General features: G+C 45.3%; 2 protein-coding genes across 2 annotated transcripts; both read right to left on the bottom strand.

The window, feature by feature from the left end:
- Positions 1-560: 560 nt before the first annotated feature.
- LOC140208399 (uncharacterized) lies at positions 561-20,600 on the bottom strand. The gene is made up of 2 exons (XM_072277064.1): positions 20,529-20,600; positions 561-5,318 (listed from the first exon to the last, which is right to left on the bottom strand). The coding sequence occupies exon 2, from the start codon at positions 4,910-4,912 to the stop codon at positions 3,851-3,853; it is 1,062 nt and encodes a 353-aa protein (XP_072133165.1). The 5' UTR covers positions 4,913-5,318; positions 20,529-20,600; the 3' UTR covers positions 561-3,850.
- Positions 11,776-17,575, bottom strand: LOC140208401 (uncharacterized). Its single transcript, XM_072277068.1, has 2 exons — positions 17,518-17,575; positions 11,776-13,908 (listed from the first exon to the last, which is right to left on the bottom strand). The coding sequence occupies exon 2, from the start codon at positions 13,583-13,585 to the stop codon at positions 12,617-12,619; it is 969 nt and encodes a 322-aa protein (XP_072133169.1). The 5' UTR covers positions 13,586-13,908; positions 17,518-17,575; the 3' UTR covers positions 11,776-12,616.
- Positions 20,601-22,234: the final 1,634 nt, after the last annotated feature.

Genomic DNA, 22,234 nt, shown 5'->3' with positions numbered 1-22,234 from the left:
CTAATCAGCTGCATGATAATCCCCCATGACGATTGTAAGATTGCCCTTTTGGCAGGCACTTTCTATCTCCCATTGTCATTTGTGGACCACAGACTTACTGCTGTTTGGGGGTCTCTACACAATTCCCATCAGGGATTTTTTTTTTTTTACATTTGCTCTTCCTTAATTCTACCCACAGATTCTACACCTTCCAACCCCATGCCACCTCTTTCTAATGATTTTATTTAATATTTTACCAACAGAGCCACACAACCCCACTACTGGCTTGTTATTTCAAGAAACATATAAGTATCTGGGAAACAAGAGGACCTGCAGATGCTAGAAGTCTAGAGAACTACACACAAAGTACTGGAAGAGCTCAGCTTGTCAGGCAGCATCTGATGGGATGGGAATCAACATTTCAGGCCAAGACCCCTCTTTGGGACTCTTGATACCCATGTATCTGGAATGTCAACAAGCAAAGACAATAGAAAGTAGTATGAAATAGGGAAAACCTTTGACAAAATTTAGTTCAAGGCTTAAAAAAAAACCTGCCAAACAGAGATCAATAGCTAACAAATACAACAAAGGCAGTAAACACTTTCATCAAAAAGGACATTGACTTCCTTTTAATAAAAATATCTTAGTCCCATTTCAATCCATAAAATTTACAAACGTAAATAAGAAATTTAGAAAAGCATATTTACACTTAAACCCACTTGGATTAACACTACCTTGGACAGAAGGAGGGAGAGAAATAACACACATGGAAAAAAAACACAACGATCAGATAAAACTTCTAGGTAAACATTTTCATCAAAACTGAACTGGATTCAGCACTCCCTGTGTGTATCTGCAATTGTGATAAGAAATACCAGAAAACTTAAATGAGAGGCCCATTCAGAAAAAAGAATCATCACTATGGAAGAAAACATTAACAGTGGAATGAGTATGACCCTCCATGGGAGACATCCCAGTGATCTGAGCAGATGAGATGGTGACAAGGAAGCATCGAGCACCTGACTGAGAGTTGGAGACCTCTTCCCAGAAACAGAGGGGTTCCTTTCAGAAATACAGGACAAGGTGGTTAACAAAAGGCAAAAAAAAATCAAAATTACATGAAATGCCAAGAAAAACCAGACACAATCCAACATATTCCAGGATCCTGCAGCAGTTTAACTCAGTTTGATTACTTATGAAGGTACAATCAAGTGGAAAGTATCATTGACCAAAATCGTGCTTTAAAATGCAAACTCATGAATGCCCTCCATCACTTCATAAAGGCACCATAAATTCAAGCCTGATCCAGTTTTGGAGTCAAAATCTTACAAATTATTTGATAATCAACACATTATTTCAGATAGGACAATCCATAATAACCATGGGGATATAATATTACAGGATAAACAAGCAGGAACAACCCCCGCAATAGAAAAAAACATTCCCAACACACACGTTCCTCGACCAGTGGAGCACCTCACCAATGGTGTTGTTTGTGTCATCAGTCACACAATCGAAATATTTTCTGTCAATCAGCTTCCAAATGTTGCTACTCTGTCATTCGTCGCCACACCCCACTGCTGATTCCCTTCTCCTCATCATACGTTCTTACCCCGACCATCGTCCAGAGCCCCAAACTCTGCCCTGTGCAGACCCGCCTCTGGTTTCTGACCCTGCTTCATTGAGCATCCAACTAATGGTTTCCCATTCTGCTTTCAGTCTTTAGAGGACAGTGGTGTTTTCAACAACCCTTCAGAAGCAGGGAAAATGACCCATAACGTGGAAATGAGTCGTGATTAAGGAGGTTAACTACCAATGTCATGCTTCTCAGCACAGAGATTAGAGGGGCGAAGAGCATCCCAGACAGAACTGCAGTCAGCTCCACTTCTTCAGTCTGCAGAGAATTCAAGGGAAACCCATCACCACAGGGAGAGTGAGAGATGAACAACAGGGGAGGATTTAAAAGGCCTGTCGTGGAACAGAATTACTGGCAGGGTCCAGCCGGCCTGAGTTGACTCTCTCCTGTACACTAGTTGTGTTATAAATTCACTAAGTAATGGAGACAGAGTTTAAAATAGAACTGATTTATTTGTCTCAGATACAGGAATATTAATCTCCAGTCCCATTAGAGGTGAATGTGCAGCAGAAGAAACTCCTCCCATGCCCAGTGACCAGGGTGCAGAACTGGGTGTGGTGAGCGGCAGCAATAATTGCAGAGTTCAGCACCGACAGACACTCTCGAAATTGCATTCAGCAACGGTGATGGACAAATATCCAGCATGCAGCTTATTGAAACTTTCTGCCAGTGTGAACCCAGCAGTCTGCCACAAGTGTATCACACTGTAAGGTTTCACCACTCATTTAATGGCCTCTCTGTAATGTTTCACTGCTGAAGTAACAGTTTCAGTGCAGCAGCAATGTTTAGGTTATGAATAGAGATAACAGGGTTTTAGATTGCGGTGCTATCCAATGTTACGTAACCGCACTAATGAATGTCAATTGAGGCAGATTATATCCAAACAACCAAACATTTAGTAAATATCGATAAACACTGGGGAAAGAATGAAAACCTTAACCGGAAGTAAACTGCTACATGGCCCTTCAACAAACCGCCACTCGGTACTATTTCTTAAAACGATAAATGCGAAAACAGTTCTTAAAGCGATAAATTCAAACACAGTTCTGAAAATGGTAAATTCAAAAATCCAAGAGATTTATACAGTCAATTGGGAGAGACTTCTCTGGAGAAGGATTTTCTTCATAGATGCGACTTTCCTGCAGGTTCTGTCCAAAGGATTCACAACGAAGGAAATAGACGGCTTAAAGCAACTGACCTTTCTTCTGGCGAGCAAATCCTACATGAACTACCTTGCTCTTTTGGCAGCAGTTATCTTTGATGCAGGTCGCTACTTCTTCAATGAAGACTCAATAAGGTCAATCCTTTATTAAACTGCCAATCGATACCAACTTTTCTTAATCTTTCAGATCCTGTACTTCGATAAAGTCTTCACTCTCCAATACGACTGAAAAGGTACATCAACAAATCTGGCAGAAATTGGGTAAATTACAAGTCCAGCACTTTAGTACCTTACAACAGAACGTAAACCTCCGTTTGAAAAATGAAACAGCGTCATAAGCAAATACACAACAGAACGGAGTCTCCAGCTAACGTTCTAGCTGGAAAACTAACTGCGTCACCAGAGTCTCCCTCTTATATACCTGTTCAGAACAGGTCATCATGTGACCTCACATCGGCAGGAAAATTACATCCGGTGACCTCCAAAAAAAAACAAAAACCATTACATCATACTCACAAGACAGTCACAAGATATCCATGAGCAAAGTAACACCAATGACAGAAATGTTCTTTCTTGTGAGTCTGGAACAGAGATTTTCATGGTCTTTTGCCAGGGAGAGTTGAGAAGATGTGAATGGAGAGAGAGGGGCCTTTCTCCTTTTTTTTTGTTTTCTTTACTAACCCTATAGTCAAAGTAAGAATTATAAAGCTCAATTGTTTAATCACATATTGTGTACCATTTGTTATTTTGGGGTACTGATTCGTAAAAGGGGACATATCGAGCAGCATCCACCCAAATGAGATTTCTTAAGTTTGGCCGGGCTGGGGGACTATCACCCCCTATATTAATCTGCTAGCTGAAGCAAGAGTTACATAAGGTTAGATGACTGAGTGAATCGCTTACCACATTCACAGCAGGTGAACGGCCTCTCCCCAGTATGAACTCAGCGATGCACATTTGATTGATTTGGCTAAGAGAATCTCTTCCCAAAGTCTGAGCAGGTGAGTAGTCTCTCTCCAGTGTGAACTCTCTGATGTACCTTCAGTTGGGATGACCAACTGAATCACTTCCCTTCAGTCTGAGCAGATGAATGGCCTCTCTCCAGTGTGAACTCTCTGATGTACCTTCAGTATAGATAACCGAGTGAATCCCTTCCCACAGTCCAAGCAGGTGAACGGCCGCTCCCCGGTGTGAACTCGCTGGTGTGCCATTAGGTCGGATGACCGAGTGAATCCTTTAGCACAGTCTGAGCAGGTGAACGGCCTCTCTCCAGTGTGAACTCTCTGATGTACCTTTAGTTGGGATGAGGAAGTGACTCCCTTCCCACAGTCTGAGCAAGTGAACGGCCACTCCCCGGTGTGAACTGACCGGTGTGCTTGTAGGTGGGATGATCGAGTGAATCCCTTCCCACAGTCTGAGCAGGTGAACGGCCTCAGCCCAGTGTGAAATTGCTGATGTACCTTCAGTTGAGATGACGATGTGAATCCCTTCCCACAGTCTGAGCAGGTGAACGGCCTCTCTCCAGTGTGAACTGACTGGTGTGCTTGCATTTGGGATGATCGATTGAATCCCTTCCCGCAGTCTGAGCAGGCGAACGGCCTCTCTCCATTGTGAACTCTCTGATGCACCTTCAGTTTAGATAACCGAGTGAATCCTTTCCCACAGTCTGAGCAGGTGAACGGCCTCTCCCCTGTGTGAAGTGACTTGTGTACCAGTAGGTCGGATGACCGAGTGAATCCTTTCCCACAGTCTGAGCAGGTGAACGGCCTCTCTCCAGTGTGAAGTCTCTGATGTATCTTTAGTTGGGATGAGCAAGTGACTCCCTTCCCACAGTCTGAGCAGGTGAACGGCCACTCCCCGGTGTGAACTGACTTGTGCACCAGTAGATCGGATGAATTAGTGAATCCTTTCCCACAGTCTGAGCAGGTGAATGGCCGCTCTCCAGTGTGAACTGACCGGTGTGCTTGTAGGTGGGATGACTGAGTGAATCCCTTCCCGCAGTCTGAGCAGGTGAATGGCCTCTCTCCAGTGTGAACTCTCTGATGTACCTTCAGTTTAGATGCCTGAGTGAATCCCTTCCCACAATCTGAGCAGGTGAACGGCCGCTCCCCGGTGTGAACTCGCTGGTGACCCATTAGGTCAGATGACCGTGTGAATTCTTCCCCACAAATTCAGCAGATGATCAGCCTCTGCCCAGTGAGTACTGACTGGTGTGTCCACAGGTGGGAATACCAACTGAATCCCTTCTCACACACAGAACAGGTGAATGGCCTTGTCCCAGTGTGAACTTGCTGATGTACCTTCAGTTGAAATGACCCACTGAATCCATTCCCATTGTCTGATCAGATGAATGGGTTCCCCTGTGTAAAATGACAGGAATACCAGTCGGTCAGATAACCGAGTGAGTCCTTCCCCAGAGTCTGAGCAGGAAGGATGATCGAGTGAATCCCTTGCCCCACTTCTTAAATATCTGGACGAAGACAGCAAAACTGGTGTGTTGTGTTCGAGATTCCCGTAGACAAATTCCTTGTTGTTTTTAATCTGTAAAAAGATTTACAAAATCGATCAATGAATGAAGGACAACATTTCAGATGAGATCACTTGAGTTGCCAAGGTGTGATCTGGCATCACACCGTTACAGTGAGGTTCAACCCAAGTTAGAGAGAGAAATCACCTTCTAACTGGGCACAGTGCTGGTATCTGTAATGACCATCAAACTCTCTGATGCTCTTCTTGTCTCTATAAGAATGGGGCATTTCTGCCATCTCCAATCTGTGACCTGGCTCAGTTTGACTCTCTCCATTGGTATTATTCCCTGTTCCCACTGAGCTGCATGGGTTCCTGTCCCCACAGTAACTGAAACACTCTCACACAAATAGCCGGCAGTGCATTCCACGCACCCACCACTCTCTGGGTAAAAAACTTACCCCTGACATCCCCTCGGTATCTATTTCCAAGCACCTTAAAACTATGCCCCCTCGTGTTAGCCATTTCAGCCCTGGGAATAAACCTCTGGCTATCCACACGATTAATGCCCCTCATCATCTTATACACCAAAAAAGGCTCTAAACATGAACAAGGAAATTATACATTGCTTTGAGGATTTGCCAGAAATACTGTATACAAAATTATGAGGGTATAGATAGGGTAAATACAAGCAGCTTTTTCCACTGAGGTTGGGTGGGATGACAACCAGAGGTCATGGGTAAATGGGGAAGGTAAAAATTTTACGGGAACATTTGGAAAAGCTCTTTCCTGAAATGGTCATGAGAGTGTGGAATGAGATGTCAGCACAAGTGAAGAATATGAGCTCAGTTTCACTATTTAGAAGAAGTTTGTTTGGGAGCCTGGATGGTGGGGGTATGGAGGGCGATGGTCCCGGTGCAGGTAGTTGCATTAGACAGCCTAAGTGTTTTTTCAGTATTGACTAGATGGGCTAAATAACCTGTATCTGTACTGAACTTCTCCATGTTTCTATGACAGAGAAGCTGGTCAAACTTGTTTGGAAGGAAAAGGTAGGAGTGACAACGGAGCAGCAATGGCTGGAGTTTCTGGGAGCAATTCGGGAGCTGAGCGATCAATACATCCCAAAGAAGTGGAAGCATTGGAAAGGCAGGAGGACACAACTGTGGATGAAATGAGAAGACAAAGCCAACATAAAAGCCAAAGAGAGGGCAAACAGAAGAGCAAAAACTATTGGGAAGCTTTCAGAAACCAACAGAAGACAACAAAAAAAAAGTCGGATGAGCTCGGGGGTGGAATTATGATATTGTAGTCATTAATGAGTCTTGGTAGCACCCAACAGTCTGAGGCATTTGGAGGAACAAAATATCTGGGGCCTCAATATCTCTTGAAAACTGAGGTTCCCTGCACCAGTTACCTTTCAACTTTTATTTTGGCAGGCACATACAAACTAGACACCCTCAAAATTTCACGTCTGAAGGCCTCCCACTTACCAAGTACTCCTTTGTCAGAAAACGCCTGTCCCAAACCACACTTGCCAGATCCTGTCTGATACCATCAAGATTGACCTTTCTCCAATTTAGAATCTCAACCCGCGGTTCAGACCATTCTTTTTCCATATTTACTTTGAATCTCATGGCATTATGATCACTAATTTCTGTCACCAGCCCTGGATCATTTCCTAACAGCTTATTGCACACTTCTATGTTGGGAATTCTACGAACTGATTAAGGACATATTTGACAAATTCTACCCCATCTAGTCCTTTTACAGTATGGGAGTCCTAATCAATCTATGGAAAGTTAAAATCATTCACTGAATCAACCTTTGTTTCTTGGTATGGTCTGCAATCTCTCTACAAATTTGTTCCTCTAAATCCCTCAGACTGTTGGGTGCAACCAAGTCCCAATAATGGCTACTATATCATAATTCCCTGTCCTGAGCTCATCTGACTATCCTACGATGCTTCTTGCATTGTGATATACACAGCTCAGCACATTCATTGCACCATGCTCAACCATTTGGTTGTTGACTCTATCTGAGGTCTAAACAACATCTGACTGGTGTCAAGAAAACAAACTCTCCCTCATTGTCACAAAAACAAAGGAGCTGATTGTGGACGACAGGAGGAATGGAGACAGGCTAACCCCTATTGACATCAGTGGATCTGGGGTTGAGAGGGTGAACAGCTTTAAGTTTCTTGGCATAAACATCACCGAGGATCTCACATGGTCTGTACATACCAGCTGTGTCATGAAAAAAGCACAACAGCACCTCTTTCACCTCAGATGGTTGAAGAAGTTTGGGATGGGGTGCCAAATCCTAAGAACTTTCTACAGGGACACAATTGGGAGCATCCTGACCGGCTGCATCACTGCCTGGTATGGGAACTGTACTTCCCTTAATCGCAGGAACCTGCAGAGAGTGGTGCAGACAGCCCAGCACATCTGTAGATGTGAACTTCCCACTATTCAGGACATTTACAGAGACAGGTGTGTAAAAAGGGCCCAAAGGATATTAGGGATGCAATTCACCACAACCCCAAGCTGTTCCTGCTGCTACCATCCAGGAAATGGTACCACAGCAAAAGGACCAACAGGACATCATCTTCTACCTGGCCATCAGACTGATTAATTCATGCTGATACAATTGCATAACTATGTTATATTGACTGTCCTATGTACAAACTATTTATTATAATTTACTATAAATTACACATTGCACATTTAGATGGAGACGTAACGTAAAGATTTCTACTCCTCATGTATATGAAGGATGTATGTCATTAAGTCAATTCAATTCAATTCAGCCTCTCCACTATCTGTTCTGTCATTCTGGCTCCCATTCCCCCTACAACTTATTTTAACCACATCACCCCACTCCCCCAACTCTAGCACTAGCGAGCCTTATCACTAGGATATTGGTCCCCTCTTGTTCTGTTCCTCTAACTAACGAATCCCCTATCACCCGTTTGACTTTCCTCTGCCAGGTAATTCCCCCAAAATGTTTCTAAAGTGGTTCCACCTGTTGTTGTGTGGGATGGACAAAAGAGTACTCTGCAATGGCTATTTAACCTCATTCCCCTTCCTGACTCTCACCCAGTTTGCTGTGTCCTGCACCTTGGGTGTAACTCACCTCTCTTCATGTCATATCTATCACCCCCTCCGACTCCCAGCTGATCCAAAATTCATCCATTTCAAGTTCCCAATCTGTAAAGTGCAGGGTTACAAGCTGCAGCTGGATGCACATCTTGTATGTGAGGGCATCAGGGACACTGGAGGTCTCCCCACCTTCCCACCAATATCCCCTCTAATTTGTCATGACCAGTGTGCACATAAATCTTGTACTGTACATTTTTTTACCCGGTGACAACATGTGCACAGTGAATTTTATATAGAGAGGTATTTATTTTAACAGCTGGCATATCACTGTCAGTAAGAACTTTGATCTCCTCTGGGTTTGATCGAGTTCATCTGCACTCTCACACAACCTATGTAGCAGGCCTGAAACCGTTAATGAAGGATTTTTTCACCAGAACTTTTGCACATTGTCCATACCTGATTTGCTTGCTAAATGACACTTTAAAAAGTCAGAATTCCAAATATCACTCCACTTCCTCCCACTTACAAATTCTCCAGCAACTTTTGCATCACCACAATACACACAGGTAACACCAGTTTCTGTATTGTACATAAATATTTCCCCTGAACCCTCCCCCAGGTGACTGACGGTGGTGAACTCAGTGATGGCAATGCCAATGAATATGAAGGGAAGGGCAGTAGTCTGTCTCATTGGAGTCTGGCACATTTGTGATGTGAAAGCTACTTGTTGCCCAGGACAAAGGTGTTTGATATCATTATGTACCCAGAGAGAATAGGACAAAACATGTTCTCACGGGTAGAAAGTCCAGAACAAGAGGAGGTAGAACAAGCAACAGACACAAAATGCTGGAGGAACTCAGCAGGCCAGGCAGCATCTATGGAAAAGAGTACTAATGCTGAGTTCCTCCAGCAATTTGTGTGTGTTGCTCGGATTTCCAGCATCTGCAGATTTTCTCTTGTTTGTGACTGGAGGCAGAACAAAGGTGATTTTCACAACAGCTGATGTAAAAGATTTTGTTCCCTTTCTCCGAGTTCCCGATCCTTGCATTTAGACAGCTGGAGCTCAGCTCTGTTTGAGAGACCCATCGGTTCCCATTCCCTCATCAGCCGGAAGCTCCCCGGGGCCCGGATATTGGATATTCTCCATAACTTCCGCCACCTCCAACCGGATCCCACCACTAAGCACATCTTCCCCACACCCGCCCCCCCCGCTTTCCGCAAGGATCGCTCCCTAAGCGACTCCTTTGTCCAGTCGTCCTCCCCCATCCCTCCCTACTGATCTCCCTCCTGGCACTTATCCGTGTAAGCAGAACAAGTGCTACACATGCCCTTACACTTCCTCCCTCACCACCATTCATGGCCCCAAACAGTCCTTCCAGGTGAGGCGACACTTCACCTGTGAGTCGGCTGGGGTGATATACTGCGTCCAGTGCTCCCGATGTGGCCTTCTATATATTGGCGAGACCCGACGCAGACTGGGAGACCGCTTTGCTGAACCCCTACGCTCTGTCCGCCAGAGAAAGCAGGATCTCCCAGTGGCCACACATTTTAATTCCACATCCCATTCCCATTCTGACATGTCTATCCATGGCCTCCTCTACTGTAAAGATGAAGCCACACTCAAGTTGGAGGAACAACACCTTATATTCCGTCTGGGTAGCCTCCAACCTGATGGCATGAACATCGACTTCCACTAATGCCCCACCTCCTCCTCGTACCCCATCCGTTATTTATTTATATACACACATTCTTTCTCTCTCTATCCTTTTTCTCCCTCTGTCCCTCTGACTATATACCCCTTGCCCATCCTCTGGTTCACACCCCCCCCTTGTCTTTCTCCCCGGACCTCCTGTCCCATGATCCTCTCATATCCCCTTTGCCAATCACCTGTCCAGCTCTTGGCTCCATCCCTCCCCCTCCTGTCTTCTCCTATCATTTTGGATCTCCCCCTCCCCCTCCAACTTTCAAATCTCTTAATAGCTCTTCTTTCAGTTAGTCCTGACGAAGGGTCTCGGCCTGAAACGTCGACAGTACCTCTTCCTAGAGATGCTGCCCGGCCTGCTGCATTCACCAGCAACTTTGATGTGTGTTGCTTGAATCCCTTCTTAACTTGGTTAGACCTCTCAGTCCTTAACTGAGCCGCAACAGAATGTTCAGAACCCTGTGGGTTTATAGGTGCTTCAACATACTGATCACAGGCATGTGGGACTGCCTCCTTTTCTTTTTTCTTCTTCAGGACAGAACAATTAGCCATCATATGACCAGCTTTCTTACAATAGTAACAAGAGAGACCAGAATATTTCTCCTTCAACTGCTTCCCTTCATCCTTACTCTTGTCACTAGTCCCAGCTTTAATTTCTGGTTATCCCTGCTACTCTTTTGGAAACTCTCCTGAGTCAGGGTAAACATAACCTTGTGGGTTAAAGCAAACTCATCTGCTAATCTAGCAGACTCCTGCAAAGTGGCAGTGTCCTTTTCATCTAATTAGATCTCTATGTCACCAGGGACGAACATTTTGAATTCTTCAATTAAAACCAACTTTTTCCAGCTGTTAAAATTATCATTTACATTTTTATATATGCACCAGCGGTCAAAACACACAAACTTCTCTTAAGCAAATTCCATATAGGTCTGGTTCACAGGTTTCCTCAAATTTCTAAACTTTTGCCTGTATGCTTCTGGGACCAACTCGTAAGCTTTGAGTACAGCCTGTTTCACTATGTCATAATCAGCTGCTTCAACAACTGTGAAAGCAGAATAGGCTTGCTGAGCCTTTCCCTTAATTACACTTTGTAAGATAATGAGCTAATCCTCTTTTTACCATTTTAAACTCTGAGCAACCTTCTCAAAATGCTGTAAGTATTTATCAACCTCTGCCTCGTCAAATGGGGGTACCAATTTATCTTCACGACTGGCCTCAAACTTATCACCAGAGTCTAACGCGAGACCCTTTTGCTGCAATCTCTCTATCTTTTCCAGCTCGAACAGCCACTGTCTTTCTGCTTCCTCCCTGTTTTTCTGCCTCTTCTCTGTTTTTCCACCTCTTCTCTCCGTTTTCCTGCCTCTCTAGCCTCAACCTGCCTCTGCCTTTCCACAGCCTCCATCTTTATTTTGTCTAACTTGTACTGGAGCTCAAGCTCACTAGGTTTACTTTCAGGAAACACCTCCAACTCCTCCACGTTAAACACACCCTTAGATACGTAATGCTCAGTTATGATCTTCTGCATCTGTGCCCTTCTCATTGTCAATTTCACCTTAGCAAGTTTTAACCTTTTTGCAATACTCAACAACTCAATCCTTCTGATGTCCTTTAGTGCCTCAGAGGTTGGCGCTTCCAGACATCTATCAACATCCATTGCTGCTGAATTTCCACACACAAATATATCAAAAGGGATTTCCCCAATGAAATCGATAATTAATCAATATGCCTCCAAATCTGTTCCTATCCCGGATGCAGGCCCCAATTTTGTTATGAACCGTAACGCTTTAGAAATGAGTCAGCAGCAATAGACTACACCTAGAGTCTGTTTTTGATGTTAAATCCATTATCTTTATTAGTACCTACTAACAATATAGTAACTTAAGCAAGATAAACAAAAGTTAACAGTGTTATGTGTATTCATGTGGGTAAATATAACTCCCAAACTATTGAGCTCAGGGGAAACAAGGCTTGGAGTCTTGAGATGGTAAAGTATGAAAGTTCAGTACAACCACAGAATAGTTGAGGAGAGAGAGATATTTGTAATCCAGAGTAAATGTCGAGAGAAGGCAATAACGTTGAATTCCACAGTTTCCACCGTGGTAAAACGAGAGAACAGTCGCTGTAGGTTTTATCCGTCGTTGTTCCAAGTCCACATACAAATTATCACCGAAAGTGACTTGTCACAAGGGGTATCGTCTTCAAGTGAATTACCACACCACACCCAGGCAAGGGTTAACACATAAGTGGTCTTCACAGGATACCCCAAATCCGATCCACTCCTATAGATCAAACGAGGTGACAACCACACATTCGATATACACTGAATTGATAATTAACCCACACTTGTGGGCATAGGAAAGTTCTAAACAGTGACCCTTGGCCACTAATTCCCTTGTTTCAATCCTTCCATTTTTCCTCCTTCATCTCCGTCTGACTCTGAGTGTCTGTGTCCTTGATTAAAACTAAACAAGCTGTGAGCGATGTAAACAAGATGCAAGTCAGACTGATTCACCTTCTTAATCTCTCTCTTTCTCTCTCAGAATGACAGTCCACAGCAAACAAACCCTAGGGATTCATAACAATGGCCACTCCCCATTGTGAACTGACTGGTGTGCTAGTAGCTTGGATGACTGAGTGAATCTCTTCCCACAGACTGAGCAGGTGAACGGCTTCTCCCCAGTGTGAACTCGCTGATGACTCTGTAGGTTGGATGACTGAGTGAATCCTTTCCCACATTCTGAGCAGGTGAACGGCTTCTCCCCAGTGTGAACTCGCTGGTGTCTCTGTAGGGTGGATGATCGAGCGAATCTCTTCCCACATTCTGAGCAGGTGAATGGCTTCTCCCCAGTGTGAACTCGCTGATGACTCTGTAGGTCGGAAGACCAAGTGAATCTCTTCTCACAGACTGAGCAGGTGAATGGCCACTCCCCAGTGTGAACTGACTGGTGTGCCAGTAGTTGGGATGACTGAGTGAATCTCTTCCCACAGACTGAGCAGGTGAACGGCTTCTCCCCTGTGTGAACTTGCTGATGACTCTGTAGGTGGGATGACCGAGTGAATCCCTTCCCGCAGTCTGAGCAGGTGAACGGCTTCTCCCCAGTGTGAACTCGCTGATGACTCTGCAGGGTGGATGACAGTGTGAATCCCTTCCCACAGACTGAGCAGGTGAACGGCTTCTCCCCAGTGTGAACTCGCTGATGACTCTGCAGGTTGGATGACTGAGTGAATCCCTTCCCGCAGACTGAGCAGGTAAATGGCTTCTCTCCAGTGTGAACTCGCTGATGTACCAGTAGGTTGGATGACTCAGTGAATCTCTTCCCACAGTCTGAGCAAGCGAACGGCCTCTCCCCAGTGTGAACTCGATGGTGCCTCTGTAGGTCAGATGACTGAGTGAATCTCTTCCCACACTCTGAGCAGGTGAATGGCTTCTTCCCAGTGTGAACTTGCTGGTGTGTCAGTAGGTGAGATGACAAAGTGAATCCTTTCCCACAGACTGAACAGGTGAACGGCCGCTCCCTGGTGTGAACTTGCTGGTGTGCCATTTGTTCAGATGACCGAGTAAATCCTTCCCCACAAATTCAGCAGATGACCGGCCTCTGCCCGGTGTGAACTGACTGGTGTGTCCACAGGTGGGAAGACCGACAGAATCCTTTCTCACACACTGAATAGATGAGTGACCTTGCCCAGTGTGAACTTGCTGATGTACCTTCAATTGAGATGACCGAGTGAATCCCTCCCCACAGTCTGAGCAGGAAGGATGGTCGAATGAATCCCTTGCTCCACTTCTTAAATATCTAGACAGAGACAGCAAAACTGGCGTGTTGTGTTTGCGATTCCTTGAGACAAATTCCTTCTTATTTTTAACCTGTGAAAAGATCATCAAAATCCATCAGTGGGTGTAGGACATTTCGGATGAGATTACTTGAGTTGCCAAGATTTGATCTGGTATCACACTGTTACAGTGAGGTTCAACCCAAGTTCGACAGAGAAATCATCTTCTGACTGGTCACAGTGCTGGTATCTGGAATGACCATCAATTCCCTGATGCTCTTCCTGTCTCTATCAGAATGGGGCATTTCTGCCGTCTCCAATCTGTGACTTGGCTCAGTTTGACTCTCTCCATTGTTATTATTCCCTGGTCCTGCTGAGCAGCATGGGTGCCTGGCCCCACAGTAACTGAAACAGTCTCACGCAAATTGTCTTTCTTGACGTGCAGCAAGGATTTTCTTTTATGTATTATTAACTTGAAGTGCCACAGTTTTAACGCCATATAAAAAATTCCTGCTGAGATGAATGGTTGGTCCACACAGCTATGAAAAGGACTTAGAGTGAATTTTTGTATTATTTCAGGTTCTTGTCACAGTCACAGAAAATTACAGCACAGAAACAGGCCCTTTGGGCCATCTGGGTTTGTGCTGAACTATTTAAACCACCCACTTCCATACCCCTACCATCCAGGTACCTGTGCAAACCTCTTAAATGTTGAAATTGAGCTCGCATGCACCACTTGTGCTGGCTGCTCATTCCACACCCGGATGACCGTCTGTGTGAAGAAGTTTCCCCTCATGTTCCCCTTAACGTTTCACCTTTCACCCTTAACCCATGTCCTCTAGTTGTAGTCCTACCCCATCTCAGTGGTAAAAGCCAGCTTGCTTTTACCCTGTCTATGCTCCTCTATCACAAACAAATCGCCCCTCAGTATTCCACATTCCAAGGAATAAATTCCTGACCTGTTCAATTTTTCCTTATAACCCAAGTCCTCCAGACCTGGTAACATCCTTGTGAATTTTCTCACAACTCTTTCAACATCTTTTACATCTTTCCTGTAAGTAGGTGACCAAAACTGCACACAATACTTCAAATTAGGCCTCACCAATGTCTTATACAACTCAACATAACATCCATTTATTGTTGTCATTACTTTAGTTCACGAAGGCCAATGGACTGAAATCCTGCTTTCCGTCTCTATCTTACTGTGACACCACTTTCTGTGAACTAAGGACTTGTATTCCCAGGTCCCTTTCTTCTACAACACTCCTCCGTGCCCGACCAGTCACGGTGAAAAACCTGCCCTGGTAGGTCATACCAAAGTGGAACAACTCACACTTGTCTGCATTAAATTCAATTTTCCGCTTCTCAAACCATTTTCCCAGCTGGTCCAGATCGCACTGCAAGTCATGATAGTCTTCCTCGCTGTCCACTACACCACCAATCTTGGTGTCATTCTCAAATTTGCTGATCCAGTTAACCACACTATCATCCAGATTACTGATATAAATGACAAACAACAACAGATCCAGCACTGATCCCCATGACACACCACTAGTCACAGGCTTCTAGTCAGAGAGGCAACCATGTGCTACCACACTCTGGCTTCTCCCAAAGCCAGTGTCTCATCCAATTTACTATCTCATCTTGAATGCTGAGTGACTGAACCTTCTTGACCAACCTCCCATATGAGACTTTGTCAAGTGCCTTGCTAAAGTCCATGTAGACAACATCCACTGCCTTGCCTTCATCCACTTTCCTGATAACTTCCTCCAGAGACTCTATAAGATTGGTTAGACATGACCTACCGTGCACAAAACCATGCTGTCTATCCGTTATCAGTCCACACCTATCCAAATACTTACAGTATATATCCGGTTCCTGCACATACATTCCAATAACTTACCCAAAAACTATTGGGAAACTTTCAGAAACCAACAGCAGACAACTAAAATAAAGTCAAATGAGCTCAGGGCATGGAATCATGATATTGTAGTCATTAATGGGTCTTGGTAGTACCCAACAGTCTGAGGCATTTAGAGGAACAAAATATCCCGGGCCTCAATATTTCTTGAAAAGCAAGGTTCCCTGCACCTGTAACTTTACAACTTTTATTTTGGCAGGCACATACAAACTCTACACCCTCAAAATTTCACTTCTGAAGGCCTCCCACTTACCAAGTACTCTTTTGCCAGAAAGCAGCCTGTCCCAAACCACACTTGTCAGAGCCTTTCTCATACCATCAAAATTGACCTTTCTCCAATTTAGAATCTCAACCCGTGGTCCAGACCTCTCTTTTTCCATATTTACTTTGAATCTCACGGCATTATGATCACTAATTTCTGTCACCAGCCCTGGATCATTTCCTAACAGCTTATTGCACACTTCTACGTCAGAAATTCTAATTACTGATTAAGGGCACATTTGACAAACTCTACCCCATCTAGTCCTTTTACAGTATGGGAGTCCCAGTCAATATATGGAAAGTTAAAATCACTTACTGGAACAACATTTGTATCCTGGCATGGTGCAATCTCTCTACAAATCTATTCCTCTAAATCCCTCAGACTGTTGGATGCAACCAAGTCCCAACAATGGATACAACTTCATAATTCCCTGTCCTGAGCTCATCTGGCTTTCCTACGATATTTCTTGCATTGTGATATACACAGCTCAGCACATTCATCGCCCCATGCTCAACCATTTGATTGCTGACTCTGTCTGAGGTCTGAACAACATCTGACTGGTGTCAAGAAAACAAACTCTCCCTCTTTGTCACAAAAACAAAAGAGCTGATTGTGGACGGCAGGAGGAATGGAGACAGGCTAACCCCTATTGACATCAATGGATCTGGGGGTTAAGAAGGTGAACAGCTTTAAGTACCTCAGTATAAACATCACCAAGGATCTCACATGTAACCATATAACAATTACAGCATGGAAACAGGCCATCTTGGCCCTTCTAATCCGTGCTGAATGCTTACTCTCACCTAGTCCCACCAACCTGCACTCAGCCCATAACCCTCCACTCCTTTCCTGTCCATATAGCTATCCAATTTTACTTTAAATGACAATATCGAGCCTGCCTCAACCACTTCTGCTGGAAGCTCATTCCACACAGCTACCACTCTCTGAGTAAAGAAGTTCCTCTCATGTTACCCCTAAACTTCTGCCCCCTAACTCTCAACTCATGTCTTGTTTGAATCTCACCTACTCTCAATGGAAAAAGCTATACACGTCAACTCTATCTATCCCCCTCATAATTTTAAATGCCTCTGTCAAGTCCCCCCTCAACCTTCTACGCTCCAAAAAATAAAGACACGACTTGTTCAACCTTTCTCTGTAACTGAGGTGCTGAAACCCAGGTAACATTCTAGTACATCTCCTCTGTACTCTCTCTATTTTGTTGACATCTTTCCTGTAACTCGGTGACCAGAACTGTACACAATACTCCAAATCTGGCCTTACCAATGCCTTGTACAATTTTAATATTACATCCCAACTCCTATACTCAATGTTCTGATTTATAAAGGCCAGCACACCAAAAGCTTTCTTCACCACCCTATCCACATGAGATTCCACCTTCAGGGAATGATGCACCATTACTCCTAGATCCCTCTGTTCTACTGCATTCTTCAATGCCCTACCATTTACCATGTATGTCCTATTTTGATTAGTCCTACCAAAATGTAGCACCTCACACTTACCAGCATTAAACTCCATTTGCCATCTTTCATGTACATGGTCTGTACATACCGGCTGTGTTGTGAAAAGAGCACAACAGCACCTCTTTCACCTCAGATGGTTGAAGAAGTTGGGGATGGGGCCCAAAATCCAAAGGTCTTTCTACAGGGACACAATTGAGAGCATCCTGACCAGCTGCATCACTGCCTGGTATGGGAACTGTACTTCCCTTAATCACAGGAACCTGCAGAGAGTGGTGCGGACAGCCCAGCGCATCTGTAGATGGGAACTTCCCACTATTCAGGACATTTACAGAGACAGGTGTGTGAAAAGGGGCCAAAGGATATTGGGGACCTAATTCACCACAACCACAAACTGTTCCTGCTGCTACCATCCAGGAAATGGTACCACAGCAAAAGGACCAACAGGCTCTGGGACATCATCTTCCACCAGGCCATCAGACTGATTAATTCATGCTGATACAATTGTAAACTATGTTATATTGACTGTCCTATGTATAAACTATCTGTTATAAATTACTATGAATTACACTTTGCACATTTAGATGGAGATGTAAAGATTTCTACTCCTCATGTATATGAAAGATGTATGTAATAAAGTCAATTCCATTCAATTCACCCTCTCCACTATATGTTCTGTCATTCTGGCTCCCATTTCCCCTACAACTTATTTTAACCACATCATCCCTCCCCCCAACACTAGCACGAGCAAGCCTTACCACTAGGATGTTAGACCCCTCTTGTTTTGTTCCCCTAACTAACAAATCCCCTATCACCCCTTTGACTTTTCTCTGCCAGGTAAAGTGGTTCCACCTGTTGTTGTGTGGGATGGACACAAGAGTACTCTGCGATGGCTATTTAACCTCATTCCCCTTCCTGACTCTCACCCAGTTTCCTGTGTCCTGCACCTTGGGTGTAACTCACCTCTCTTCATGTCATATCTATCACCCCCTCCAACTCCTGGATGATCCAGAATTCATCCATTTCAAGTTTCAACTCCTTAAAGTGCAGGGTTACAAGCTGTAGCTGGATGCACATAGAAACATACAAAATAGGTGCAGGAGTAGCCATTCGGCGCTTCGAGCCTGCACCGCCATTCAGTATGATCATGGCTGATCATCCAACTCAGAACCCTGCACCAGCCTTCCCTCCATACCCCCTGATCCCCGTAGCCACAAGGGCCATATCCAACTCCCTCTTAAATATAGCCAATGAACTGGCCTCAACAGTTTCCTGTGGCAGAGAATTCCACAGATTCACCACTCTCTGTGTGAAGAAGTTTTTCCTAATCTCAGTCCTAAAAGGCTTCCCCTTTATCCTCAAACTGTGACCCCTCGTTCTGGACTTCCCCAACATCGGGAATAATCTTCCTGCATCTAGCCTGTCCAATCCCTTTAGGATTATATACGTTTCAATCAGATCCCTCCTCAATCTTGTACATCTTGTACATGAGGGCAGCAGGGACACTAGAGGTGTCCATACCTTCCCACCAATCTCCCCTCAAATTTGTAATGACCAGTGTGCACATAAAGCTTGTATTATGCAATTTTTCCACATGTGCACAGTGAATTTTATATAGAGAGGTATTCATTTTAACAGCTATCAAATCACTGTCTATAAGAACTTTGATCTCTTCTGGGTTTAAGTTCATCTGCACTCTCACACAACCTATGTTGCAGGCCTGTAACAGGTAATGAAGGATTTTCTCGCCAGAGCTTTTGCACACCGTCCATATGTGGTTTGCTTGCTAAATGACACTTAAAATGTCAGATTTCTAAATAACACTCCTTCCCACTTGCAAATTCTCCAGCAACTTTTGCATCGCCACAATACACACAGGTAACACCAGTTTCTGTATTGTACATAAATATTTCCCCTGAACCCTCCCCCAGGTGACTGACGGTGGTGAACTCAGTGATGGCAATGCCAATGAATATGGAGGGAAGGGCAGTAGTCTGTCTCATTGGAGTCTGGCACATTTGTGATGTGAAAGCTACTTGCTGCCCAGGGCAAAGGTGTTTGATATCATTATGTACCCAGAGAGAATGGGTCAAAACATGTCGTCCCGGGTAGAAAGTCCAGAACAGTAGGAGGTGGAACCAGCAACACACACAAAATTTTGGAGGAACTCAGCAGGCCAGGCAGCATCTATGGAAAAGAGTACTGCCTTGCAGAGGGTGGTTAGGGGAGCAGAGAAGGTTATTGGGGTCTCCCTACCTTCTGTCCAAGACCTCTTTCAGGGGCAATGCCTCCAGAAAACACGGTACATCATTAAGACCCCTCACACCCTCTCCATGAACTGTTTGTTCTTCTGCCATCAGGCAAACGTTACAGGAGCATCAAAACTAAAAGCACAAGGCTACTAAACAGCTTCCTCCCACAGCCAGTCAGACTGCTAAATAGCTGCTCCACCTGACTCTGCTTTGGACACTTTTCACTTGCACTGGACATTTATCACTGATTTTAACTGACATGTGACTGTTGTGTTTTACTATTTATTGTTATGTTTATTATTTAGTGTTGTGTTTGTTATGTTATGATTGCACTGCCCCTGTGAAACGCTGTCTCATTCTGCCCTGCAGAGCTGATGTGCGGTGAGAATGACAATAAAGTTTCTTGAATCTTGAATCTAATGCTGAGTTCCTCCAGCAATTTGTGTGTGTTGCTCGGATTTCCAGCATCTGCAGATTTTCTCTTGTTTGTGACTGGAGGCAGAACAAAGGTGATTTTCACAACAGCTGATGTAAAAGATTTTGTTCCCTTTCTCCGAGTTCCCGATCCTTGCATTTAGACAGCTGGAGCTCAGCTCTGTCTGAGAGACCCATCGGTTCCCATTCCCTCATCAGCCGGAAGCTCCCCGGGGCCCGTGTACGGATGGTGGGGCTGAGAGAGAGGGAAGAGAGCAGGACTGTCCCGGGATTGCGGGTCACGGAGTCCGGAGTCACAGCAACTACCCGAAGTCGGTGTTGAAAACGCCGCCCGGTGAGACCCCCAACCCGGAGATCCCTTCTCACCTCAACCGATCATCCGGGGCCTTTTGTGCCCCGCGCGCTGGTGAGCTCGAGCTTGGTCGGTTTAACGGCTGGGCTACTAATCACGTGACCAGCCCCTCCCCCACCACTGTCAACAGAGGAGTCACGCGCTGCGCTATTCCCATTGGTCCGAAGCGATGTCAATCACTGCTTCCAACCAATAGCGGAGGCGGACCAGCCGAGAGGGCGTTACCCCCGATGACTCCGTCTCCCGAACTTTCCGTCACGGCGGGACAACCGTCAAAGTAAATGTCCGCTTTCTGATTTATTTCCATTTCCCTCCGAGGGAAGTTGGGGCGTTTGTGAAGCGTCTCCTGCGGCCGGAGTCTGATGTGTCGCTGAGAGGTAGGAGGAGACCGCTCGGCCCGTCGGTTTGATGCCGGTTCCCCGGGGAGGGAGAGGATGAAGACGGGGAGAGAGGGGGCGGACAGGATGTTTGTCCCGGTGGGGACAGGAGGGGCTCATCTGTGGAAATGTCTGAGCCCACGGTGGTGGCGATTCACCACATTGGGGGGCAAACACCGGCAGACTGTTGCCCTGCAAGCGGGGCCAATGGTTCGGGCAAAGTGACAATTATTTGTGTTTTGTTGAGACTGTACCGGGAATATGGTGTAAAATCCCGCTCCCCACACTAACACGGGTCACACAGACCAAAGAACAAACTGCCGGAGGAACTCAGTGGGTCGGGCAGCATCTGTGGAGGGAAATGGACCGTCATCATTTCGGGCCGAGACCCTCCCTCTGGACTGAGAGTGGACGGGAAATAGTCCGAGAAAAGAGGTGAGGGGTGGGGATGGGGCAAGAGCTGGGGAGTGAGAGGTGGATCCAGGTGAGGGGGAGGTGGGAAGGTGGAAATAGTGACGGGGTGGGAGGTGAGTGGTTGGGGCAACACGGGGCTGCAGAAGATGGAAATTAATTCCATAGAGGATTAACAAAGAGGTTGGAGAGTATTTGTTATGGAGAGTGCAATGAAGATTCACCAGACTGATCCCTGGAGTGGTGGGGTCATCATATGAAGAAAGATCAAATGTGATAACTCTTTCATTTAGAGAATCGAGGACTGAGAGGTGAACACATTGAAATGCACAACATCATTACCGGCTGAACCAGGGATCCCAGTCTCTGAAAAAGGGGGTGGACTGTCCGGGACTGAGATGAGGGGAAACATCTCCACTCCAAGGGTGGTGAATGTCTGTAAATCCCCACCACAGAGGCCGGTGAAGACTCAGTGATCGTTCTCACATAAAACAGAGGCCGGCAGATGTGTGGAGACCGGTGGGATCGAGGAAATGAGGATTGGGTAGAAACATGTGGCTGAGATGGGAGAGCAGCCATCATCTTGTTGATGGTTAGAGGGGCTGAATGGCCACCTCCTTCTGTTTCTCACTTGATGTTTCAGTGTTCCTGTCCAGTGAGGCTGGAGGAATGTGAATAGAAATTAGTGTTTATAAACATGGACAGATTTAAATGAAACCTGCACATTTCCGGTTTGGGTCTGAATTGTGTGTTGGACCAGGATGGGAATCGAGCCTGTGACTCTGTGACCTTGGGGTGGAGGGAAAGGGACAGGGAAGATATGGAGGGAAGAAGTAAAAATGTATCTGGTGTAAATATGGAATAATGTGGGAAATGCGGCGGATGGGTCGGGCAGCGTGTGAGGGGCGAAGGGCAGAGTCACCGGATCAGAT

This window comes from Mobula birostris, chromosome 13 (genome assembly GCF_030028105.1).
Source record: "Mobula birostris isolate sMobBir1 chromosome 13, sMobBir1.hap1, whole genome shotgun sequence".
Classification (NCBI taxonomy): domain Eukaryota; kingdom Metazoa; phylum Chordata; class Chondrichthyes; order Myliobatiformes; family Myliobatidae; genus Mobula; species Mobula birostris.
Note: the sequence above shows the minus strand (reverse complement) of the source record. Positions and strands in the feature narration are given on the sequence as shown.

Coding starts and splice junctions, on each gene's coding strand:
- LOC140208399 (XM_072277064.1), bottom strand. CDS start 4,912: ATGGGTCACCAGCGAGTTCACACCGGGGAGCGGCCGTTCACCTGCTCA.
- LOC140208401 (XM_072277068.1), bottom strand. CDS start 13,585: ATGGCACACCAGCAAGTTCACACCAGGGAGCGGCCGTTCACCTGTTCA.